This window comes from Myxocyprinus asiaticus, chromosome 46 (genome assembly GCF_019703515.2).
Source record: "Myxocyprinus asiaticus isolate MX2 ecotype Aquarium Trade chromosome 46, UBuf_Myxa_2, whole genome shotgun sequence".
Lineage (NCBI taxonomy): Eukaryota > Metazoa > Chordata > Actinopteri > Cypriniformes > Catostomidae > Myxocyprinus > Myxocyprinus asiaticus.
In genome coordinates, this window is record NC_059389.1 from 31,120,797 (window position 1) to 31,148,177 (window position 27,381).

At 37.9% G+C, this 27,381-nt stretch overlaps 1 protein-coding gene across 2 annotated transcripts in view; it reads left to right on the forward strand.

Moving 5' to 3' along the window:
- The window catches only part of LOC127435763 (Fanconi anemia group A protein), a 132,613-nt gene that overhangs the window by 51,841 nt on the left and 53,391 nt on the right, over positions 1-27,381 (forward strand). For both annotated transcript variants that reach the window (XM_051689437.1, XM_051689438.1), the window contains 14 exons: positions 3,494-3,551; positions 3,679-3,791; positions 4,930-5,006; positions 21,875-22,016; positions 22,113-22,246; positions 22,362-22,472; positions 22,631-22,726; positions 22,840-22,899; positions 23,020-23,102; positions 23,192-23,252; positions 25,765-25,814; positions 25,919-25,995; positions 26,285-26,386; positions 26,960-27,078. In XM_051689437.1, the coding sequence (XP_051545397.1) occupies positions 3,494-3,551; positions 3,679-3,791; positions 4,930-5,006; positions 21,875-22,016; positions 22,113-22,246; positions 22,362-22,472; positions 22,631-22,726; positions 22,840-22,899; positions 23,020-23,102; positions 23,192-23,252; positions 25,765-25,814; positions 25,919-25,995; positions 26,285-26,386; positions 26,960-27,078 (1,283 nt within the window). The remainder of the gene's footprint in view (positions 1-3,493; positions 3,552-3,678; positions 3,792-4,929; positions 5,007-21,874; positions 22,017-22,112; positions 22,247-22,361; positions 22,473-22,630; positions 22,727-22,839; positions 22,900-23,019; positions 23,103-23,191; positions 23,253-25,764; positions 25,815-25,918; positions 25,996-26,284; positions 26,387-26,959; positions 27,079-27,381) is intronic.

The following is a 27,381-nucleotide window of genomic DNA, read 5'->3' on the forward strand; positions in this document are numbered from 1 at the left end:
ACTGTTTATGAAACCTCCGATTAATGGGTTATCAACTGTCTTCTTTTTCTTTTGCTTTCTATCTTGTTTCTGAACAGCAATCGAAATCAAGCAATTCTGTGATTTGGCGACTTAAAACAGCCATTTGGCTCCTTAGTTATTTTTTTAGACTGGAGCCCTATTATAGATACTGCTGTTGCGGATTTAACAAGTATGAATCCTTGCAACTATCAGTTTTAATTAAAAATTACTCTCGAGTGAAAAAATTATATGAGATGTAAAACGTTCTGAGATTTGAATGCAGATCAATGGAGGATTCAGTTTTGTGGGCCATCTAGTGCCCAATTGTGTAAAGACAGCTTTGTGTCTCACAAAGTAGGTTATTTCTGACAACATTTGGGTCAATATCAAAATATGTTGACAAACATGTCCCTTTACTTTTTTAGTCGTGAAAAAGCTTTCAAATAGCGAAAAAAATAAATAAAAGGTATCATTCTATAACCTAACCTTTAATGATATGAAAATCCTTGTCCCCTTCTTCTGGTACACCACTTCTATGACATGTAAAGTTATTTATGTATTTATTTTGTACTTATTTTAATACAAGCATTAGTACAAGGCCGAACAAGTGTACAAAAAAGCTAAACAAAATTATTAATAATTTAAAAGGAATGTTTCTTGATTTCATGGCATTGTTGTTATCAATGTTAAAATCTTTTTGTTTTAAAAAAACATTTAAATACAAAAAGTTCAAAAATAATGGTCAAAGTTCAGAGGCTACTTAAATATGCATATAGTGATTTTTCCCAGCATGTTAAAAAGTTATTCATTCACATTTTAACTAATATTTTCACACAAAAATATTTGGTGTTGTAACCCATTAAACCCTCAGAATGTGGGGTTGTAACCCATTTAAACCTCATTAGTGTTAACTTGCTTCATTCGTGAAACAAAATTAAATATTAAAAGAACAACAACTTTATAAATAAATATGAATGTCAGCATGTTACAAATGTTTACCCTCAGCGTTTATAGGCAAAAACTGAACAGAACATTTCTATATTTTATAAGTTGGAAAGGCAAAATTTGTTTAGAATGTCCCATTTGCAATTAGGGCCAGTTCCTCACAAAATCTGTTGTGTGACTTTAGAAAACAAGGAACATAGCACATGAGTCATATGGACTACTGTTTACAGTTACTCACTTTTGTTGGAAAGCAAAATGTGTTTTAAGGGAGCACATTACAATTGCACATGAATTTCGTCATGAATGAACCAAGAATTTCTACTGAGAATATGTAGTTAAAGATGCACATTGAGATATGTTGTACTTGTAATAAGTGGTGTTTTATAAAAATAAATTAACTGAATGAATAAAATATGTTGATTTAAAAGTAACAAACAAAGAATTTGTTTGAATGATATCTCAAGCATATTCCTTGAAAATGTAAAAATGAGCTTGAAAAGTCCTTGAATTTAACCCTGCATATAGCCAATGAGAAGACTGTTCCAACCATGTGCAGGATGTTTATGTTCTGCATATAGACATGGAGTTTTTCTTTTTATTCTGAACCAGAGGTTTTTCCATTCAGCAGCGAGCTATCCTGTAATGCACCTGTCATCTACTTTTTACCTCCGCATTTCACTTCACTGCCTCTTTTCCAAACCATTTATTGTTATCTACAGACATAATTCTAATATTGCATTTAGACATGGATCCTGGCCAGTCATGTTTTAGACTAGATCATCTGTAGCAGTGGATGGTTTAGAGGAGAATAAATTCAGCTGTGCTTCTATGTGAGTCTTTCAGTTCTAATTCTGTGAGTTTCTAAACATTTCTTGTACAATTTAGTACTTGTATACAACAGTGAATAACACTATAATTACCAAGTACTTATTCGGATTGCTATATATAAGAAGTGATTGCACAAAAACCAAACTGAAGGAGAAATGCTATCCTAAATGAATAATATAATATATAACAAAACATAAATAACAATAACATTTTGTAGTGCACAGTGCTTACAACATGAAATAATACAATAATTACCTGGCAAAATACAGGACTCCTCTCTGTATGTTTTTTGTTTTGTTTTTTTCAATAGAAATATCCACCTTTTTATATATAACGTTTCCCAACTCAATCCCAAGGGATACCATGCTTCCTCTTTACTACTCTCTCTGCCTGCTATTTCTCTCTCTCACTAGCACACACACATACAGTGTGAGTGCAGAGAGAGCGAGAGCCCAGTGTCTAACGAGTAACTTTACCATGTTAATATGTGATAATGCACTTATCTATTCGGGGATTGCCATCGAAAGAGTATGTCCATGTGCACCTTTCAGTGAGAAAAAGATAGATGTTCAGTAAAGGACTGTTCTGTCTGTTTTGACAGTTAGTGATGTTTCAATTCTTGGTAATTGGTTAACTGGAAAGCTGTAGCATATGCATTGGAAACACGAGCTAATCATAATGTGTAATTTCGCTGTTTAGGAATATTATGCATTACATGTGTACTATGTTTGATGGAAATTATCCACTGTTTTTCATAATAATCACTTTATTAATACCATGCAATTGTGTGTAATAATTGAAAATGTAATAAAGAAAGGTTTAGTAGATGTGGCACATGTAAAAGTAACTATAACAGCTTTCTGTACTCCTCAGATCATTTGGTTACTAAGTGCCCCCCCTCCCAATTCTCCAAGTGGTGTTTTCGGAAATGTGCCTTGACAAATGCGCTTGCAGCAACCTAATGTTTTGAGATATAATCATCAAATTTGAAACATACCTTATTTAGTCTTGTGGCTTAAAGTCTGTGGTTTTTCATTTGGCACTTATTTTGTATAATTGTATATGATAAAAATGTGCGCAAAACATTTCAGTTCCAACAGACTTCAAATTCTTTAGCTTCTTTTTTTTTTTTTTTTCACATATGTTAATTCTGAAACTTGGACAATAAAGCCCCAAGTGTCTTCTTTCAAAAGATAAAACAATTGTTCAGGAATGGCAACCATTTTAATTCAGTTATGTCATTTTCATTATTGGTGCTTAAAAGTTAACTGATTTTTAAAAGTGTGTAAATGTGTTGAAAAATTATAAAAGAACTTGGTGACCAGGTACAGCACCTAAAATATACACTTTCCCTTCTACATTAATTTACATTTTAATCTAAAATCTTGATGTTGAATGAAAACGTTTAATAACCATTGTTTTTTTCCCCAACTTATTGTATACCTATATATAGTGTTCTACATTATCTTTTTGTATTCCAAGACAATATGCGCTGACAATTGTCAAGATGGGTTTGCATGTTTTTTGTAATTTTTTTTACTGTAATTAAAGAATTGATTATTTTCTAATATGTTATGGATAGATCATCAGTTTTATTGTGTTATGGATTGATCTGTTTAATCTGATATAATATGAAGCATAATCAAAGTCAGTATAATCAGTTATATTATTAACATCAGTTAGAGGTTTTATCTTATTGATTGATCTTTATTATCTTTAGGGCTGCTGGACTCATTGGGTGATAAATCCACTGATCAGTCACCAGCCACGGGAGTCTGGTAAACATTCATAACTATTCATTACATTGAGATTATGTAATAAGTTTGGAAGTGTTAATTAGTTGATTGATTGATGATTTAATGTTATATTTTTTGTATGATGAATCTTCATTTTTGTTTTGATCAGGGTTCAAGTGTATGATGCCTCAACTTTTGGTGTGTGTGTTTCTGAAGGCACACTGCAGCAGTTCTTCACACACACACTCATACGTGTTCTTACACACCAACCCGCCTTTAAAGGTGAGCGTTCACTCGTGTTTTCACATTTATTTCATAAAGGGTTTGCTTTCATGTTGTGCAATAGGGATGTGCAAAACTACATGCATTACTACCAGTAAAACCTTTGGGCTCTACTCATTCTTTTTGTCAAGCAGCTTTACAGAGAATAGTGAATTAAAACCCTCATTTTTTACAAATATAATGTTTTTGATAATACACAGTATAAAATAATAATAATAATAATTATATATATATATATATTTAAAAATACTATAGCATTAAAATAATGCTTTAAACATGAAATAAACTACAGAAAATGTAACACAGAAAACGCCAATGTATATACAAAAACTGATATTAAAAATAAGAACATAACTATAGTATTTCCATAAAATCTAATGCGTTGATGGGTCAAGCAGGGACTTCTCAGAACGCCCGATTATTGTTTTTCACTGTAATTTTACCAATAGTTTACCGTAAAATACTTGTAATCTCTTGATAAACATAATATACAGTAATTTTTTTTTATCATTAATAATATGGTAAAATCATTCTTTTTACATCTAAAAATTTTTTTTTTTTTTTTTTTTTTTACAATATCATAAAATTTAATGTATTGTCTTTTTTTTACCATATATTTTAAAGGGGTGATGACATGAGGAATAACATTTTCCTTGACTTTTTTTTTTTTTTTTTTTAACATATAAGAGGTCATTGTACTATAAAATCAGAGCTCAAACCTTTCTCCTCACTGAAAAAAAGAGCATTATTTGAAACCAAGTTGCCAAAACAACTCGTTCTCTTCTTCCTCCACATTGTGATGACACACTGTGGTAGACATTTGCATCTGACCGCCTACACAACACATCAACGCTTACTTAGCCCACACTTTATTTATTTTAAATAATGTCATTGTCAACATGTCAACTTGTCAACTTTTACGCTTTTTTTTTCTCTGAAAGTTTTTGCGGACCTCCTAAAGTTTAGGATTAGGGGTATGGTTAACAGTGTAACTACAGATGTTATTAAATGCAGGTACTTGAAATGTAAGTACAATGCAACTACATGCATGTACATTTAAGTACATAGCATCAAATGCTTAAGTACACAGTAGTTAAATACATCTAATATAAAGTGGGCCCATTGTTGATTTGTGCAGTTTCAGATGCTGTTGCTCTGCAGAGTGAGTGGACGTTTGCTAAAACACCTCCATTACTGACAACTCTTTTCTGTAAGGTAAAGGTCTTTTATACACTTGTTCACACACAGATTAAGCAGTTGTATTTACCTTCACAAACTCATTTAGACTAGACGTTTGACAGGATCTCACTTGACACAATATAATACAAAGGGTGGTATCACGTCGTATAAACTACTAAATGAGACCGAAAACTGTGTAGCCCAAAGGTGGAATTACTAAAGTCCATGGAGCTAGAATAGTTGTGATTTTGTAGTGACAGCCAACATAACAGAAGCCTTCAGGTTATGTCTCTTTGTATCCCTCTTGATGCCAGATGATGTCTGTGGCATTTCTTCACATGTTAAGGATCTAAGGATTTAATTTTAGTTTTTAATGGCAACCTGTGTGTGTAGCTTCAATGGAGAAAACATACATCTGTGTTGTACTTCATTTATGTTCTTTCTTTCTTTTATTGTTACTTCATTTATATTGTTACTTTCTTCTGTAGCAGTAATTTTCCATTGTCTTTGCTTTGTGTAAATAACACTTGTTGAATTTTTGCTGGTCAGGCCACATTGGAAAGACGCATGGATATTCAATTAAATCTACTCATTTTACTGTTACTTTGTCTCCTCGTTTCTTCTCTTCCTTTGCCTCTGTTGCCTTTTGGACCAGTAGAAGAATTAACATGACAAGGAGTTGGCTGGTTTTGAATATCAGATAAAACTCCACTCCTTTTAAACCACCACAGTAGTAGTTGTATAGGGCATCAACTTGTCATAAATAGATTGAGGGATAAGAATGACTGAAAGGTGGGATTGATTAACAGCTGGGGTTTTAGTGACAGGTAGGGCTGCAACTAATGATTATTTTGATAATCGATTAATCTAACGATTATTAGAACGATCATGCAACTATTCAGCGATTATTGCAACAATGAGTCATTAGCTCTTAACCGATTATTCAGCTTGTGGTAATATATTTAGACTTGCTTTAAGAGAATGTATCTTAAATATAAGTGTATTTTGTATATAAGTGTATTTTTTCACTTGGTTATACTTCTGCGAGCGCAGTAAAGACAAACTATACTTATATTCAAGATCCATTCTCTCAAAGCAAGTCTAAATATCTTATATGCTGCTTCTCAGGTGAATGCATCTTTTTTAAAGGATTTTTAGATATTTTTAAATATTTCTATTTTTAATATTATATTCAGCATTCTCAGATAACAATTTTTTCTTCAGTATAGCTGCTAAGGAAAATGTACATTGTTTTAAAGGAGTTTTATATATTTATATTGGAAAACAAGCCAAAACAAAAACTAATCAAAAATGTATTTTGTTTCAGTGTATAATGGGGTAAGACTACCGTCTCTCACCTTTTTGTTCACTTCAATCCATCTTTAACTCACAAAAAAACAAACTCTCCCTAATTAATAAAGCTGCGTATTTCCAATTTTCTTCACGATAACAAATGAACAGTGACATATATTATGATTCAATAGGTCACGAGTCATCACATTATAATTTAGCTGCATTAAGCGTGGGCGCTCGAGGGACGAGTGTCTCCGCAACAGACTGTGCATCAGCCGGGTGCAGTTTCCCTCATACTTTGCGATCTACATCATCTGAAGCTGTTTGGAAAGTTTAGAGTGCATCTGGACTGTGAGCTGGGTAATTCTTTCTCTCCTCAGTCAGGCGTGAGCTGCAGTGCTGCTCTTGCGCATCATTATTAGATTAATGTGATCTCATGTTACATTAAATAAGATCATCTATTCGACAATGAAATTGTTTGTCGACAATTTTTTATTGTCTACGTTGTCGATAACTTCGACTAATTGTTTCAGCCCTAGTGACAGGTGAGTTTGATTGACGTAGAGGATTTAATTGACTGCTGAGTTTTGAGTTACAGCTGTCAAAATGATCACTATGCATGAATCAAAGATAAACTGTTTCACCCTGAGATGTTTGTGCGCAACCACGAAATATTGCACATAATACTGCCCACCTACTACAGTGTTTAAAAAGGGCACGCCACGGCTGCATTCAGCAGTTATGTCTCAAGTCATCGTTTCTACTCCACACCAAATACAGGGATGTGTTGAGTCTGTTCTATGTGAGCATTGTGATGAGCCCTACATCGTAGAGAAGGTCAACGATATTAGAAAGAATCTGGTGGACTAGAGTTGTCAAAAGGCCATTTTATGACTCTGTGGACAGCTGGAAGAACTGCATTACAGAGACTTTGGACTTTGACATTGGCAACATGTGCAACGCTACCATTTTGGCAAATCAACTGGTTGGAAATTGTGTGAAATAGCCAAATTATTGTAAAAAACATTAGGGTTTGTGTTGTTGTTAATGAATGTAATGTAGACGAGAAACGCTTAACCAACCTAAAGAATCAAATGGTTGCAGAAAGAGATTTTTCAGCCGAGTGGAACACTGACTTACACTGGTGGCCAAAAGTTTGGAATAATGTACAGGTTTTGCTCTAATGGAAAGAAATTGGTACTTTTATTCACCAAAGTGGTATTCAACTGATCACAGTGTATAGTCAGGACATTAATAACGTGAAAAATTACTATTACAATTTGAAAAAAAAACTTTCAGAACTTCTTAAACTACTCAAAGAGTTCTCATCAAAAAATCCTCCACGGGCAGCAATGACAGCTTTGCAGATCCTTGACATTCTAGCTGTCAGTTTGTCCAGATACTCAGGTGACATTTCACCCCACACTTCCTGTAGCACTTGTCATAGATGTGACTGTCTTGTCGGGCACTTCTCACGCACCTTATAGTCTAGCTGATCTCAGAAAATCTCTATGGGGTTAAGATCCATAACACTTTTCCAATTATCTGTTGTCCAATGTCTGTGTTTCTTTGCCCACTCTAACCTTTTCTTTTTGTTTTTCTGTTTCAAAAGTGGCTTTTTCTTTGCAATTCTTCCCATAAGTCCTTCACCCCTGAGTCTTCTCTTTACTGTTGTACATGAAACTGGTGTTGAGCGGGTAGAATTCAATGAAGCTGTCAGCTGAGGACATGTGAGGCGTCTATTTCTCAAACTAGAGACTCTGATGTACTTATCCTCTTGTTTAGTTGTACATCTGGCCTTCCACATCTCTTTCTGTCCTTGTTAGAGCCAGTTTTCCTTTGTCTTTGGAGACTGTAGTGTACACCTTTGTATGAAATCTTCAGTTTTTTTGGCAATTTCAAGCATTGTATAGCCTTCATTCATCAAAACAATGATTAACTGACAAGTTTCAAGAGAAAGCTGTTTCTTTTTTGCAATTTTTGTCCTAATATTGACCTCAAGAGATGCCAGTCTATTGCATACTGTGGCAACTCAAAAATAAACACAAAGACAATGTTAAGATTCATTTAATAAACAAAATAGCTTTCAACTGTGTTTGATATAATGGCAAGTGATTTTCTAATACTAAATTAGCAATTTAGCATGATTACTCAAGGATAAGGTGTTGGAGTGATGGCTGCTGGAAATGGGGTCTGTCTAGATTTGATCAAAAATGACTTTTTTCAAATAGTGATGGTGCTGTTTTACATCAGTAATGTCCTGACTATACTTTGTGATCAGTTGAATGCCACTTTGGTGAATTAAAGTACCAATTTCCTTCTGAAGCAGCAAAATCTGTACATTATTCCAAACTTTTGGCTGCCAGTGTATGTGTTTTGACAGGGGTGAGCCAACCTGTGTGACCATTAGAAACATTCTTAAAAAGATGCCTGCATGTGGTAATGCTATTAAAATTGGTAATATAATGTGTTTGTGCACGTATGTAACAGATGTTAAGAAAATAAGAACTTGATGTGCGTCAAGTTGTTAAAATGTTGGTGCATTACATGCTTGATAAAAATATGATCATGTGTATGTTGGGCTGAGCAAAATGGTGGTCTCTTTGGATTATGCATTTGAATTAGATATCTCTTTAACATGATATAGTAGCGCCAGACTGGCACAGAAGACTCATTTGTATGCATATTAAGGACTTGCATCTCCAATTGTCAGCATAGTGTGATCCAATCTGGGAGAGCGGATAGGATCGCTCCCCTTGCCATACACCTGTGAAAGCTGCGACCATTTAGCTACAGGACTAACCTTTCTCACTGTACTCACTGTAATACAACTTCTGTGTCTCAATTGATAAACTTGTCATGTTTAGTCTAATTTTACAGCCAATAAACTGAATAGGAATGTGATGAAGTATATGGAAATATTTGGACATTCTGTAATACTATTTGAAGACTTTCACTTGATCATATGTTTAGGAGAGCAAGGTAATATGCCTCTCCCCGTCCAGACTTGTGACCATTTGCCTCTGTATACAGCAATACATTTGCATATAAGGTTTTGGTTCCTTTCAATTGTCTCAGTGATTGCCTCCCACTCTGATTGCCTTCTCTTTGAAATGTGAACAATATCTTGCTAAGGCTATAAGAAGGAAACTTAGCAGCTGATCGGGGAGACTCGCCACTTCTGCGGAACAGTACGTCAGCTGTTATGGATGCAATTTCCTAATCAACAGATTTTCCATTTTACTGTTTGTATATTAAATTGTATAACTTAATAAATAACTTTACTTGCTCTAAAGGTCTTTGGATCCTTTATTCATTAAGTTTAATCCTACGCTTTCCATCTACTTCTTAGAAGTATTGTTCTTTTAATCAATACAATTCTAAATTTACAACACCTTAAATTGGAGTCAGATTTATTTTAATGGAGTCATGTTAATAATTAAATTAAGAACAAGTCACCCTTCAACTGCTTATTGTTCCGGCTTTTGATTCAAAATAGCAGCCTAGGCTTCTAGCCTTACAGTATTACATTTCTTAACTTTCTTAATGACCTATAATATTTATTCATGACAATCATGTTACATCGTTGTATTTATGGCTGATTTGTCAAATAAAAAAAAGTTTTCTCTAACCAACATCTCATTATATTTGCAACGACTGAAAAAAATATTTGGAAGAAGTCATAAAAAGTGTACTATACACCTCACGCTGGTTCTTTAGGCAGTAAAAACTGCTTAAAAAAGGGGGTGTTAGAGGAAACTGGCGAACGTCCAAGCATTAAAGATGTTACAGCGTGGTTTGCGGCAGAAGATGCGTGCATGCTTTACAGACCAGCTTGTATAAATTACAGACAAATAGAGTTGTGATGTATTGTGTGCAGTTTTTCCACTAAATGCATTCAGCAGCGGCATACTACTGCTACTAAGCACCACTGCTAAATATTTTATTAGACCTCATTTTATAACAACTGTGGCAGTTGTAGTTAAAATTTCCAAATGCATTTAGGCTACAATTAATTTTTTTATTTTTTTTCACCCTGTATCATTATGCGGAAAAACTGTTCAATAGCCAAACAGGTAGTGTAGAAACACAACATAAGCCCGTCTTCTGGGGTGTAAAATAGTACTCAGAAATTGTATTTAAGTGAAATTTGAATAGTTTTCATTTATCAATTAACATCATACAAAGCCCAGTAAACATACAAAAAACCTAAATCAATGTATGGTGTGGCAACCTTTGCCTTTCAAACAGCACCAATTCTCCTAGGTACACCTGGACACAGTTTTACTTGGTTGTTGGCAGATAGGATGTTCCAAGCTTCTTGGAGAATTCACCACAGTTCTTCTATCTATTTAGACTGTCTCAGTTGCTTCTGTCTCTTTATGTAATCTCAGACTGACTCGATGTTCAGTGGGGGCCATGACATCTGTTGCAGGGCTCCTTGTTCTTCTGTTCTAATCTTTTCTTTTTTCAAAAGAAATGTTTGGGAGTCTAACATTTATATTTCCTATTGACACACTAAAGCTGAAGATATAAATAACCATCTTATAACAAATGCTTTTGTGAAACATCTTTAAGTGCCTAAAACTTTTGCACAGTACTGTATTCAAATGAAATTGTACTTAAGTATTAAACAAGTAAAAAGTAACTTTTTTCCTAGCTAGAATGAAATCAAGAGAAGAGATTGTGAGAGAGGATGATGTTAAATTCGACTGGTTTGTTAAGTCGCCTTTTTACTGTCTAACATTTGCAACCTGGTTACAATAACTACATTTTTCAAAATGATTTTTTTGTGGCCTATTGTGCGTAACATTCCAGGTGGAATAAACAATAGAGGCGCTAAAACAACAATGACTTTTATCCCCTTTCACTCAAATCACGAGTTATACAGCAGATTGTTGGTTCTTATACCATGGGTCTGTTGAATGTTTGATTTTTGATTGGTTGACGGATGTTCTAAGGTGTGTCTTTTTTTTTTTCCACGTAAATGCATGGCTATGAAGTTCCAGGTCTTGACCACACAATGGTTCCAAATCACTTCCATATCATTATTTCAGTAATTTCAAAGAGCTTAACAGGCTACCACAACAAAATAACCAATTATAACAAAGGCATTGGATAAGAATGACAAACAATGTCTTCAATATCCTAAATTTATTTCAATTTCGATTGAAAAGCATCCTTGGGCTCCCTCTCTCTCTCTTTCACTGTCATCTCACCCACACACACACACCATACATGCTACCACAGCAAAATAACCCTATAAACAAAGACATTGGTTAAAGTAAATCGGTTAAGACTGTCAAACAATGTCTATAATGTCCTACATCTATTTAAATTTCAGTTGTTGGGCCTCATGTATTCAGATAGAAGACAAAGGCAGGCCTAACAGTCATAAAAAACATTCCTCAAGCCCCCTCCTTCTAAGTCGTAAATCTAACTGATAAAAATCGCGCCAAAATCAAACAAAGGGAGTCCAAAACAGACTACAAATCCATGAAGCCTTGCTCACTAAAGGATCGAGCACTCAACTCCTATTGGATGAGGCACACAACAGAACGTCCCTCAAACATGACATCATCAGGACTTCAAAATAATTCTGAAATGCTTCCAAAGTTGCTTCCAGCGACTTAGTTCACCGAATACGGACGTAGCTTTTTGCTGCTCTCCGGTGCAACCTCGTGGCATAAGGAAGTAATGTCCGACTTGAAACTGTAGCCATACAATCTCCATCTCGCTGGACGAGCTAAGATTACTCTGTGTTCAACCGAACACTCTAACGGATCCGAAGGAGACCGCTGAGCAATTCGCATCTTCATCCGTTGGCCTACAGAAGTGAAGAGATTAAAGATTTCTCTTCCATCTTCAATCAAGTCGACATTTCTGAGTTCTCCGCCAGCCCGCCGAGAATCAACAGCCGTGATAAATTTCCACCACGAAGGGGAGGAAGTCGTCCTCATCGCTATAGCGATCCGAGTGACTATGATGTTTCGGATGACTCGGACGACCCATGGTCATACTGACACCAGCGCTTGCGCATCCGACAACTCGAGTCCCTCGCAGGGGACATAGAATGCTTTGACCCAAATAATCGAGATTCAAACATCGACAATTATCTTAGGGAAATTGAGCACTGCCTGATTGATTTGCCTTACGCTTCCTCGCGCGAAAAACTCAAGCTCATATGGAAGACCACGGTAAGGAGTGTCCATGCGTTCATGGAAACGCTACCGACTAGTACACGAAACCGCTACTCGGCTCTGTGTAAAGCCCTACACGAGGAGTATTCGCTGTATATCGATGAAGCCTCCGCTACCATAGCTGCTTTCGCCATCACCCAGAAGAGGCACGAGCCTCCGCGTGAATATTATAGACGCCTGAGAACCACGTACTTCCAAGGAAGTAATGCACCAGGTCTGGAGGAACGACGAGCTTTCAAGTCTCTTTTCCTTCACAACCTCCACGAGTGCGTGCGATATGACGTCACAATGCACTGCAGAATGGGCAACCCCACCATGCAGGAAATCAGAAAGTACGCGCAACTGGCATGGGAGACATGCGTGCGCCCTGCCCGAGGGCACGAAGGCGACGCCAGAGCCCTGGGGATCCAAGCCTCATATGCAGACCTAGCGCTTGAAGGCAACGAAATGCCTCGCGTTAAGGTGAATGCTAGAACCGGACCCCAGAGGCGCCGATCACCCCGCCAGCAGGGTAAGCAACAGAACCAGGGGGGTGGTAACCAGAACACCCCCAGGGTCACGGCAGGCCTAAACAACAAAACGTTCGCCGGCCGAAAAGAAATGCGCGTTTCGAACGAAAACCCAAACAAGAAGGTGAGTGGGTAGGCAAGGTTTCAAATCCCCTCAGAGAACAAAATTTGAGAGAGGAAATGGAGGATATAAGGAGACGCTTGACTGAGTTAGTAACTAAGCTTGACGTGCTCCGTTGTTCACCAGGTCCGTCGACCTCCTCAAAGGAACACGGCGCTGAAACCTCATCAGTATGACTAGACGATGTACCCCCTCCCGTTAACGCCAAAGTTTACTTTGTAGGTCGGGAAAAGGGGAACAGTGTCCAAGTTGCTCCCCAAAACAGTCACTCCTAACATGCCACACCCTCCTTCTCTGACCTTCTTGGACGATCTGTACCGTAAGGGCAACGCCTGACACGTGGGTCATTCAACTCCCACACACTACTCAACACCGGTTCCGAAATAGTCTAATGGGTTCCAACACCTTCGCAGAGGTGGCTAGAGCAAAGCTCTCCCTTGGCAAACCGTTATAGACAGAGACCTGCAACGTAAGCATCACAAGCTACACGCAAGATAGTTCGTCTATCACAAAACGGGCCTGGATTGACACCTTTCAAGGGATGACGCTAGTACACCCTGTTTACATATGTCCCATTAATACAGAACCACTGTTAGTTGGCCAGGACCTACTGAACCGATTGGCTCCGCTCATTGACTGCCGTCATGCACATGTGGGCTCAGGTTGACATACCGAGACCGCTTGGTCCAGAAAACAGTTCGCCAGCTTCAGATACACACGTCGCCATCGTCCAAAAATCCAGCAGAGACGACGACTCCAATACGAACAATTACAGGGCCTGGGTAAAAGTCACCGAAGTCATACGACTGCCATGATACGGCCACTAAACTAAGGCTACCAAACCAAACGGTGTTCTTAATGGTTCCCCAAAGAGCCATCGTGCACACTGACGATATTGTCCTCCATCATCTCAACGTCAACAAACATGACGCAGAAATTGAGATCATGGACGCATTTAGAGGTCACAGCCTCACCGTTGATGACACCCTTCAACAGCAGCTTCAGGCTGAAGGGATGGAATTAGTGAAGTTCAGTCTCAAACCGACTGGCTTGACCACTATATTTCCTAGTCACATAAGCAGATCGTCATCTTACCGAGAACACCCTATCAGTTTGGTTGCCCTCTGGCTCCTCCTTAGTGGTTGGATCATCATCGCAATTATTGCACACGCCATGTACAGGTACATTCAACACCTACAGGCCAGACTGGACTCACTTCTCATACAGCCGCGTTTTACACACCAGTCTGAGCCCATCACACAGGTTAACTCCATCATTTCCAAGGATAAGCCTTTTAACCTTTAACCCTCCTTTCCTCTAACATTTTGTTCCTAGTAACCAATGTCAGGTTCTACTTTGATTTTGTGTTATGACCAAAGAACAACAAAGGATTGTGTTATGGTTAATGCTGTGCCTTCAAATAACTTGAAATGTTTATGTGTGATGAATGTAGTTTTAGAATTAGCTAGAAGTTCTATGCCCAGATGTGCCTCAATCTCTGTCCAGATGATAAAACCTCTGTGAACTCTAATGAACTGTATGGACTGTGCAACCATTTCTCTTTCCTATCAGGAATACATGGATGGCGTAACCCACAGGTTACTGTGAACCGACAAGAACTGTTCGGCCCTTCAGTTGCTCTAAAGATGCTGGACAACAACCAACTCTTCAGAACAAAGGGGGGAATGTTGGGCCTCATGTATTCAGATAGAAGACAAAGACAGGCCTAACAGTCATAAAAAACATTCCTCAAGCCCCCTCCTTCTAAGTCGTAAATCTTACTGATAAAAATCGCGCCAAAATCAAACAAAGGGAGTCCAAAACAGACTACAAATCCATGAAGCCTTGCCCTCTAAAGGATCGAGCACTCAACTCCTATTGGATGAGGCACACAACAGAACGTCCCTCAAACATGACATCATCAGGACTTCAAAATAATTCTGAAATGCTTCCAAAGTTGCTTCCAGCGACTTAGTTCACCGAATACGGACGTAGCTTTTTGCTGCTCTCCGGTGCAACCTCGTGGCATAAGGAAGTAATGTCCGACTTGAAACTGTAGCCATACAATCTCCATCTCGCTGGACGAGCTAAGATTACTCTGTGTTCAACCGAACACTCTAACGGATCCGAAGGAGACCGCTGAGCAATTCGCATCTTCATCCGTTGGCCTACAGAAGTGAAGAGATTAAAGATTTCTCTTCCATCTTCAATCAAGTCGACATTTCTGAGTTCTCCGCCAGCCCGCCGAGAATCAACAGCCGTACCGCCCGCCGACAGCGCGAGGAAACGCCCCCCCATCATCACCCGAGCCTCAAGGAACCGGGTCAAAGTTAAAGGACAGAGGAAAACGCATTCTACCTGTGTCCTCATGCGATTCAAGTAAGAGGTTTACGTCTGGGCAGAGATAGAATATTATAGCGTGTTATTCTTGTGTTTCAAGGTTTTTGCTTGTACAGTTTACGGACTGCCATGTCCGCTAATTATTAATACCCAGGGTATTAATTATCACGAATTTGTTTTGCTGTATTGTGGTCCAACCAAATTGGATTGTTGTGCATTTTCGCCATCGCGGGTGAGACAGAAACTGAGTTCATCCATTAGAGTCAAATAACAAGGGACTTTTACGAGCCCCGCTCGTAAAACCGCGTCTCTGAGTGATGAACACAGCTGCTTTATCTCCAGCTATCGCGAAATCAGCTTTCGGGCTGTCACTTACTAATCTCTCTCTCTCTCTCTCTCTCACTAACCACACTGACACACACACACACACTGTCACACACACACCTTATGTGTTATAGGATTATTTTTATTTCCATATCTAATCATATCACGGTTTAGTTTGTAGTTGTAAGTCGGAAGTTTATTGACTGCATTGTATTAATTATTAATTGATATTACTGCATAAATAAACTTCGTTTATATTACAAAGAGAAGTGTTTTGGTTTGTTTTGCATACGCCTGTGTCATGCTGACGGGATGTCAGTGCTCGGATTCAAACCTTCATTCATTGTTTTTTTTTTCCGAAAATCGATATTCTTCGGATGTCGATTTTCCTAAGAAAACAATCTAATATTGAGACTGTTTTAATATTCGGTTATTAGTCCCTGATTTCAGGGTGGTGCCCCGTCAATGTTAATTCTTATTAATATTCTATTGATTTTTGATAATTGATAATTATCTTTGATTGAATTTGAATGATCAATAAGCTAGTGTTAATTGTAATTAATGTTTCATCGATGTTAACAATTAACGATTATCTTTGATAAGTGTTGATTTTAAAGGATTAAAAAAAGCTAACATTGATTCTCATCAATGTTCTATTGATTTTTGTAATTAATAATTATCTTTGATAATTATTAATTATTGCTAATAACCAAACTTGCTCCTAAACGTAGCACACTACATTTACTGGAGTCCCATATGAGGTTTTAATGAGTTAGATCCAATTAATTAATTTAAATATTGATTAATAACAACAGAAATAATTACCAATTATTTCTGATAGTAACACTGATCTAAACAACCAGTAAAGCCCTACACAGTTGAAAGTGCCCTCACGCTCCTCATCTCACCCGCACTTACACACGCTCACACACATAAATACGCACACACACACACACACACATTGAGACTTGTGTCGCGACCAACAAATAGAGCCGCACCCCAGACGACTTGATCAATACAACAATCTCTGTTATCCGAATTAACTTTTAATATGTGAACGTTTTTATGTTTCAATGTATTTCGCCCTAATCAGCCTCACATAGCTATAATGGAAAGCAGCACACTACCCCTCTCTCTCGCTCGCTCGCACACACATACACACGTGCCGAAAAGCAGCGCATCCTTTGTTGCTAGTTCTAAAGTGATGTTTTCGAACTAGCAATGAAGGCTTGAGCTGTATCAGAGCAAGATACACTTGATCAATAAAACTTCTATATTCTCTGAAATATCTGTGGGAAGCACCCTCGACCTATCCCCCCTTTACATACAACCTAACCCTCACAAAAACGTTCTGCATTTTTACATTTTCAAAAAAACATAGTTTTTTTTTTTTAAGCGATTTGAATTATGAGGACACTAGAAATGTCCTCATAAACCACATTTATACAAAATACCCTTGTAATTACCAGTTTGTATCCTAAAGAAAATGTCCTCGTAAACCACCCAAACCTTTACACACACACAAACTACCTTATTACTCCAGTAAGTGCTCCAGTAAGTGCACCAGTAGTGCTCCACTGTGCGTCGTGTCCGTTTTCACTCTGTTCCTCACACAATGCTTTCTTATGACATATAAACACTTTTGCTATAATGCATAACTCATTTTACTGTTTGCATAACAGAACCAACAACATTTACAAGCTTGTTTAACTGTGACCAAATTGCATGGTACCTCAACTGATAGAGTGTTGCATATGCAATACAAAGAACCAGGGTACGAGTGCTGAAGAGCACGCGAGTCAAAAGTGTCATAGAAGCATCACAAAATGATGTGGTTGCTTCAGAAATTGTGTTTTTCATCTCACATTTGCTTTTTATAACATTATATGTTAAGTTTAGGGTAGGGAGGTAGGTTTTGTTGATTTAAATCTCGATAGAACATTAACTTAACCTCATCTGTTCAGGAGAATATTTCACTCGCTTTTAGCGCCACACAGTGGACATTTCACTTCGGAACTGCCTTGAGACGTGTAATGAACCACAATTTTATTTTGCAAAAATGTTGCCACAGTCACTTAATGTTTTTTGCTTGGGAGAAGACACTCAAGAATTGCGAAATCAGAGCACCCAGCCCTTGAGACATAGAAAAAGATAACAAAATTCAAATGAAGCTGTGAAATAATTTTGTTGGTTTTGTGAATTGTTTGCTACCAAGCCTTGCTGGTGAGCAGATGGCACATGGCTTCTCCTATCACTGTAACACAGATACGCAGCTCTGTCTGTCATCCCACACTGACAGCCCCACCATCTCAGCTTATATCTCTGCTTGTCTTAGAGAAACCCATGTAAATCAGTGGGTATGGATAGGGTGAGTCATCTCATTGTCCACAAACATCTCTGCCCTGGTCAGAAATGATCATCTGTGCCTTTACTTTTAAATAGGGTTGCAGTGGTATACCGTTTCACCGTATACCACGGTATGAAAATTGACGGTTATCATACCATGTACATTTGCTTATCTACGGTATTGAGAAAAAAACTGGACGGAGAATCTCACCTGCGCGTGCGCATCTCCTTTCCTCCTTGACTGTCAGACTCGTCAACTTGCGCCACAAACACATGCAGCGGAGAAAATGTCAGAGAGAAGAGAGTGTATGTGTGAGTTAGAGCAGTGTTTCTCAACTGGTGGGTCGCAGGTCTATTCGGACTGGGTCGCGGACAGCAGGGAAAGAACAATGACATGGTTCTCCCATTGAAGATATTTCGGCGGCCGCCCAAGTGATAGCCTATTTAGGACTGCCGAGGCAGTGGTGGCTTGGCGGTTAACGCTCTGGGTTACTGATTAGATGATCAGGGGTTCAAGCCCCAACACCGCCACGATGCCACTGTTGGGCCCTTGAGCAAGGCCCTTGACCCCATCTGCTCCAGGGGCGCCGTATCATGGCTGACCCTGCGCTCTGACCCCAGCTTGGCTGGGATATGCGAAAATTAGGGGCAGTGGTAGCTCAGCGGTTAAGGCTCTGGATTACTGATCAGAAGGTTGGGGGTTCAAGCCCCAGCACCGCCAAGATGCCACTTTTGGGCCCTTGAGCAAGGCCCTTTACCCTATCTGCTCCAGGGGTGCTGTATCATGGCTGACCCTGCACTCTGACCCCAGCCTAGCTGGGATATGTGAAAAAGAAGAATTTCACTGTATATGTGCAAATGTATAATGTGTGATAAATAAAGAAAATTATTATTAATTATTATTAATTATTATTATTAATTATTTTTTTATCATGTTTATAATTCGGTTTATTATTATAATTCTGTTAGCTTTCTTATTTTATTTTTTCAAGAGACTTTTTTTTTTTTACACATACTTACATTTAAAAAAATGGTTTCATGTTTCAATTATAAAGTGTTTGCTCAACCAGAAAAAAAATAAAAAACCTTCTGTTTTCACTCCTTTAAGGGTCATTGTAACAGATAATAGTAATTGTGTAATACCGTATACCGTGATACCGTGAAACCGTGATATTTTCTGAGATGGTTATCATACCATGAAAATCTCATACCATTGCAACCCTACTTTCAAAGAAAGCAAAAGAAAAGCTTGCTCACCTATTGTATCACAGTATGATAGAACAGCTGCACATCATCAGACTACAGCGCTACAAAAGCTCTACAGGAGGTAGCTAAAACTGCCCAACATATCATTAACTTACAATTAAAGACCATGGAAGACCTTAACAACTTGCGATCCCAGATCTCTGCACTCTTAGCTACATGATCGAGGACCCCATCCATTCGATTGGCAGACTATTCTTCCTCCTTAATGCCATATGGAAGACAGTACCACTATTTTGTTCCGCATCTGTACCTGCTTTTGCAGTTCTATTCAATTGATTTAAATTTTGCACTTAAATATTTCGCATCTTAAATATTTTGCCACAATTCCTTGGTATACTCTAATAAATGCTAATGTTAAGAGGGTCATCATGAGAAATAGATTTTCCTTTTTATATTTTGAAATAAGAGTCCAGAAGATCCCCTGTATAATTAACAGCATTTGCCGAGAGAGATTTTATTTCATATGTAAGCAAAATGGATGTTATAACTAAAATATACCCAAATTAATCTGAATTGAAGCTAAATCAGAATTGAAACATTGAGAGCCTTTGAATCAGAATCAAATCAGGAAATCTTTATCAGTACCCATCCCTGTTAGGGATGTCAAACCAATACCGAATGTTCAATAATAATCAATATTAATGTTACTGTTAAATTATATTTATTCTTTAGTTCACATCTTTTGATTTGTGTCAATGCATGGGTTTTAGAGCCTTAGTGATGATGCTGTGAGGGTATTTAATGCAGAAAAAGGCTGGAAAACGTTGCAGTACATTTACATGTAAAATTTACATTCACATGTAAAATACCACTACACTTTTGTTTTCTTTTTTGCTAAATGTTGTAAGCTTTGGACAATGGTAAATTAACTGAAGCTGTTTTAGAACATGGAGGGTTGCAGACAATGCAAATTGCATCACTTTCAATTAGTTTTTTGTTGTTTTTTATGGCGTTTGGTCATTGCTTTTCAACAGCAGTGTTGTTGTTTAAGGAATAACATAAAAGTCATGCTATATCATGGCTATTGAGGAGGCTGTGATATGTGTCAGGCCTTGCTGAAGTGCAGCCATGCTGATAACCATGATATAACGTTATTTAGTGCCTCAACGGCTAATTGATAAAGTCGATAATAGTCAATAATGAAAATCATCAATAACGAATTTCATTATTGATTAATTGGATATGTGTGCCGTGCACTGAGAAGCTCCATCAGTGATGTCACCTTACAGTAAAGAAAGCATGATAAAACTCATTGGTGGAGACCAGTTGAAGGGGAAAAAAACACTACCAGTTGTCCAACGCACAGGGGCACTTCATAAACACTTCAAAGAAGATCATAAGCCTGCAGTTTAATGTGGACCTGTTGCTAGGTCAGGTGTGTTGTGCTGTTTGATGTGCTTTAAAGTTGTTTCTCTCCAGTGTGTAACTTACATTTTACTGTTATTTTCTGTTTTATAATGTATAAATGCTATGAATTCAAAAATTAGGTGCGTATATTCCATCTCGCAAAATTGTTTGTCCTTGGCCCTAGTGAGTCTCCGTTAAACTTCAATGAGCAAGCGAGCGCACATGCATCTGCATCAATCAAACCAATTGCAAAAGAAAAAGGGAGCACAATCATTTTGATTAAACTGTGCAGTTTAATAAACATGCTTTTTCCTGCATTTACATTTTTGTGGTGGCCACTCATGCCAAATTTGCGAAGCCGAAATCAAATTTAACGATGTCTGTCTCGCATTCTGCGCTTTATAAGCGCTAAATATGTTTCTCATCTGAAACACGCATATGTGCGTCAGTTTAATTAATGTTTTTTTCTGCATTTATATTTTTTGTGGCAGCTGCCCATGTGAAATTTCGTGAAGCCGAAATCAAATTTAGTGATGGTTATCTTACGTTTTGCAGTTTATAAACGCTAAATATGTTTCTCATTTCATGAAACATGCATCTGTGCATGGCGATTGAAGCCTGACGTCACGTGCATGTTGCGCGATCCACCGCATAAACACATAGGCAAGTGATCTGCTCTGTGCTATGTCTGTGGAGCACCACAGAACTTATGTGACCTGTTTGAATTCGACTGAGAATTTGCTGCTTTAAAGCACTTTGGAGGCAGTCAGAACTCTCAAACGGTTTGACAGCAATGACGAGGAAAAGAGATAACACTGCTGCATGCGGCAACATAAATTGCAAGGCTTTTAATATATTATACAATATTATAGCATTTATATTTTCAACCTTTTTTAAAATGCTATGTATAGCATCAAATTATTAGTATTTTTTTAATAAAGAAATTTTAATAAAATACAGGAAATAAAATGTGGCCTTTTTATGCAAACAAAGAAATAATCGAAGATTAATCGGTTATCAAAATAATGATTAGTTGCAGCTTTAATGTTATTGCTTAACACTTTAAATATGTTGGTCACATAAAAAGTCATGTTTTAAAAAGAGAACTCATCTGTTTTTGAGACGGATCTTTAACAGTCTCTTTGTCTTTCTCTTAAGATCTGTCTTGTCTTCAGTGTGGACTGTGTTTTGAGTCAGCTGCAGCAAGTTCTAGAGACTCATGAGGTGAACTGGTGTCACGTTCTTTCATGTCTGTCAAATCTGCTGATATATCACTCTCAGACGCAGCACTGCCTCACAGGTACATGCAAATGCTCTTCAGATTGATTCATTAATACTGCGAGAATAATCACATCACACCTTGACCCTGTCATGCAGTGCCACTCTGTCTGTTCAGATCTGTTGTCCAGACTGCTGAGAGCTGCGTTTGACAATTATGATGTGGAAAAGATGATCACGTCATTCCTGTTGGCCCGTCAGGCGTGTCTCGAGGGTCCTGCCGTCTTTCCCTCCTATAGTGATTGGTTTAAAGTCCGTGGTTGTCCCTAAACACACATATATTAAACATTAAAGTAGCTTTTACCTGATTCTGCACATCTGAGACGTTTTTTTTGGTTGTTAATTTAAGAATTGTTTTGTTTGTCAGCTGTCATTTGGTGGATCCGGCTCTTATCATGGTAACAGCAAGAAGTCCACTGTCTTTCTCCTGAAGTTCCTGTCAGATCTGGTTCCCTTTGAACCTCCACAGTATCTGAAAGTAAGATCAGTGTTTTTGTGGTCTTAGTGCAACCCAGTTCCAATTACTTGTCGAACAGCTTGTAACATCATTTAGCAAATTAAGTTCATTAAACGTGTGCGTTTGGGCTGATCTCTCCGCACATTTTATTTTTTTCACTCTGATCTTTTTTTTTTTAGGTTCATGTCATGCATGCTCCATGCGTTGGAGGAAAGCATCGTTCTCTCCTGCAGGAGTACATCACCCTCGCCAAGACCCGACTGACAGATTTGAAGGTCTGATATCATGTTGTGTATCTGTTTTTTTTGTTTTGTTTTTTAACCAAGTGCCATTCGAGTTAACAGAGATGTATGTATTTCTGCAGTGAGTAACTGTTGTGTATATTCAGGTGTCGCTGGAGGACACTGGTATATTTGAGGTGGTGAACGGGTCTGCAGGTGTGGTTAATGTAAGTCTTGTGTGAATGCTTGTTCTGTTTAATGTCGCAGATCTGGAATATTTGAATGTTGCAAAGGCAATCATCTCTTCCTGCTTTAGATTAATAAGTTGTTTGTAAATGTGTGTTCAGTGTCCGGCACAGCAGGATGTTGAAAAAGCTATAACACTATTTACGGTCACCAATAAGATCCCAGCAACAGTAATTGAAGCCAGGTACTGTCAGATAACACACAACATCTCTAAAATACACAAACTCATGGAGAAGCTCTATTTTCTGACTGTGGTTTCTGTTTTGTCTTTAGTATTTTTAGGAGACCATATTTCCTGTCTCGATTCCTCCCTGTGCTCCTCTCACCACGTGTAGTAAGTTATGAAAGGACATAATCTTTGAATTAGTTCTCTTCTCCTTTGGACGACTCAGTCAAGATCTCCCTAGGGGATGGGCATCTGCATCCCCATCCATAAAGTCCTGTACCATAACGCCTTTAGGTCACTAGCCATTGCACCAGGGAAACCCTAGTCTCAGCCTAGGACGGCACGCCCACGGACCGCCCACATTTTGTGCACTAACCGCAGTCATAGGTCTGGCTACACGGGACTAGGGAAACCCCACCCTTTCCCTTCATTACCTGCTGTTCAGTCTCAGGACTTCTTTCTTCATATTATGGCATCCCCAAATAATTTTTGTAGTGAATTTTACTGCTTTAGTCAAGTCAAATAATTTTAAAATGTATAGAGCTTTTCACAATACACATGGTTTCAAAGCTTTATAGAAAAACATGTTGTAATACAAGTCATGTATTAATTCTGTAAACTGAGTAGATTTTTTGGTAGGCAGTGTTTGATATTGATTGAACTTTAAGATTACTGATTATGTCCAAACCGAAATGACTGCAGGGGTGCACGGAGGTGCAGCGGCCCTTGCTGTTAGGCCAGCAGCTTTAGTTGGCAGTACTTTTTTGTCTGTGTACTGCATTTTAAGAGAATGAAGTAATGGAAGCAGTGGTCAGTGTAACTCACTGTAAGAGTAGGACATCGGGCTTGACCAAAGCTGGATGTTAACCTGGTGTGTTACTCATTTTTGTGAAGTTCTGTGCTACCTTATCAATTTAGCATTGCATGCTTCTTGCTAACAGAAACGCTACTTAGCTACCAGTGCTAAGCTGTAAGGGAGGTTTGTATTTGGCTTTCCAGTCATATAATCATGGCTTCTGCAAAGAACTGCCAAGAGGCAAAAGCTGCCTTCCCTGCTATAGGACATGTGAGTTTTCCTTTTCAGTGAAAGTCCTGCATGTACATTGGTAATGGCAATACTAAGGAAGCATTAACCCCACTGACTTAGCAATAGATATCTGCAGAGACTTTTTTACTGATTTATCTGGTCAGGCTGAATTAGCTTGTTTGATTAATTGATAGGCTGTGGACTGAGGTCATGAGGGACCCATTTCTGAGTTTGTCATGGTGTCTGGCCCAGTCTACAGGCAGGACTATAAACTAGGGATGGCTCCGATACCTGGACCAGTATCAGGTCCGATACTGATGTTTTTACCCGGATCGGGTATCTTTCCGATGAGCCCTATCCATATCCAATACTGCATGTTGGTCATTGATGTTACTGTCAAGCTCAAATAATGACATAACCTTCAGATCACCATTAAAGTAGTCCATATAACTCGTGCATTTTATTCAGGCACTTACAGTCATCCAAAAGCTTTGTGAATTGCAAAAGTCTGTGTTTAATAATAAATATACAATCAGCATGCACAGCTAAGTATACTTTAGGCACCATACTTTACTGAACAAGCACCATTCTGCCGACACACACACATAAACACGGGCAGAGGCTCGTGATGCGCTGCTCAGCACAATATGTGGTCACTCCACACAAACTCTATCTCAGATGTAGATGATCAGTAGTTCGGTCTGCCTATAACATGCATTGAGAATGGCACCAAACAAGCATTTTACCAGATGTTGAATGAGAAGCGTATTACACTACTGTGAATTAGCCTACAAACAAACATTCAAACACAGACTTCTTGGAGCGCTCAGTGCCGGACTTTCAAAATAAAAGCCATAAGAAATGTATCACCAATGTATAGTATAATAATAATAATAATTATTATAATTGTTGTTGTTGTTGTTGTTGTTGTTGTTGTTGTTGTTGTTGTTGTTGTTGTTGTTGTTATTATTATTATTATTATTATTATTAGAAATTACTATAAAAACAAATTTGGTTCCAAAAATTACTGTGTGATTAAAAAATGGATTGATATACTAATAAAACTTTAGTATAGTATTAGTATTTAGTATTGAAATTACTGTTATTTTTGTTGCTACATCCTGTAGACTAGTTAGCAATAAAGTTTTGCACATGCTCGTAGGTCATTTTTTTTCTTCCTGCTTTATAAAGAATAATGTATTTTTAGAAGTGTTTGTTTCTTTACACAGAGTACTCCCTATCAGTTCCACACAGTGAATTCTAGATGTTCTAAACCCATTAAGAAAAAAACAACACTGGTATCGGATCGGGATCAGTATCAGCCGATACTGATAGTTCAGGTTTTGGAATCGGATCGGAAGAGAAAGAATTGTCGTTCCATCCATTCTTTAAACCCTTCATTGATACACTATGTGGCCAAAAGTTTGTGTACACCATGTATGCTTGATGAACATTTACATTTCGAACCATTGGCATTAATACCCCCTTTGCAGTAACAGCTTCCACTCTTCTGGAAAGGCTTTCCACTGTACTGTATGAAGTAACATGGCTGCAGGGATTTGATGCCAGGCACTGATGTTGGGTGATTGGGGTTACAACCGTAAAGATTTTAATTGTTATCAGTGTTTTATATTAATTGGGTTTTTATTGCAGCTTCCTCTGAAGTCAGATACCAGGATGAGCTTTATTGAGGCCTTAAGAAAGTAGGTATCATTTTATCAGACATTCTAATGATGCATTTTACCTTAAAAATGCACATCAGTTTATTTTTAACAACAGTTTGAATATTGTTAAATAATGTTTTTAGGGCAGATAAGATCCCTGCAGCTCTCTACATGTCATACACAGAGTCCTGTCAGAGAGAGAGAGACAGACAGCAGAAAGGTACTTCATCATACTCTTTATCACATCCTGATGGGTCTTACTACAGTGTGTAGTTATATGCATGTACTTAGCCTACTCTACCCCATAAAGTATTACCAGAATAACTTTTATTCAACTCTCATTACTCTGTGTGTGCTACATTTAAGTATTAAATGTTAAGTAGTAAACCTAGTCGGCTGGCAGCTGCCTATCTATACAGCATTTCTGGGCATTGCCTGCTGTCTGAGATGACTGCTCACAAGGTTTTGACACTTCCGGTATGGAATACATTTATGTTTCTGTTTCCTAGGTTTGTGTGAGTCTGTGAAGGTTGAGGAAGATCATCAGATGGTTCTGCAGGAACAATTCATTTATTTGAGGAGAATGTTGACTGATGGGGCTGCTGACGGTGGTAAATACACATTTACAAGCACATATACACACTGACACATATTTACATTTTATTTAGAGCTGTCAATCGAAAATTTACATTTTTAAGTACATTTATTAAATGATATGCTGATTAATTAATCAAATGTATTGCAATTAATCACATAATCAATCAGTATGAGGTAGACTTAGGCTGTTTTTGTGTTGCATCTGCACTATTTTTAATTGTTGGTCTGTGTTCAGGGTCTCGCTAGTTTTCAGTGTTTTGTGTCATAAACGCTGGATTTTTATACATTGTGTCAAGTTAAGTGTAGTTTGAAAAAAACAAGACCCCTGCATTTCGCTGTTCTTTGTCCAATTGTCTTTTAATGCAAGAGCACGTCCAATGTGAAGGGATCCTTTCTCATTTTGTGCTCTCTGCTCTTGGTAAGTGTGGTTTGGTGAGAGCTGGGTCTGCTACTGTCTAAGACTTTGAAAACCCCTGCCCTAACTCTACCCCTAATTGCCTTCTCTGAACAGTTTTTTGACATTTTAATGAAGACATCACAAACACACACACACACAGCTGTATGTCTTGCTTCCTGTCCTGTGTCAGATGTTTGTACTCAGCTGTCCAGGATCTCTCTCACGATGAGGACTCTGTGTACTGATGAAGAGACAGCAAGCGATGTCATCACACTGAACCTTCAGTTGCCTGATTCAACAAACACTGCAGTATGAACACTTGATTTTTAATGCTGCTGTCTGTGTGCACCGCCTTCATAAATTATTCACACTCCAGCGGTTATCACACATAAAATCTGTTGATACATTTTCACTGTCTGCCCCTCAATATATCAACATGTCGTAATGAAATGTGTTAAAACATTTCAGATCAGATCAGCACTGCTGTTATAAAGATTGAGAAGAAAAACAAACTTTCCTCAAGCACACTGAAGTTAATCTGAACAATCTAAACACAACCCAGACAGAACTAACATCAAGCCATCTTACCAACCAAAGCATTTGGACAAGAAA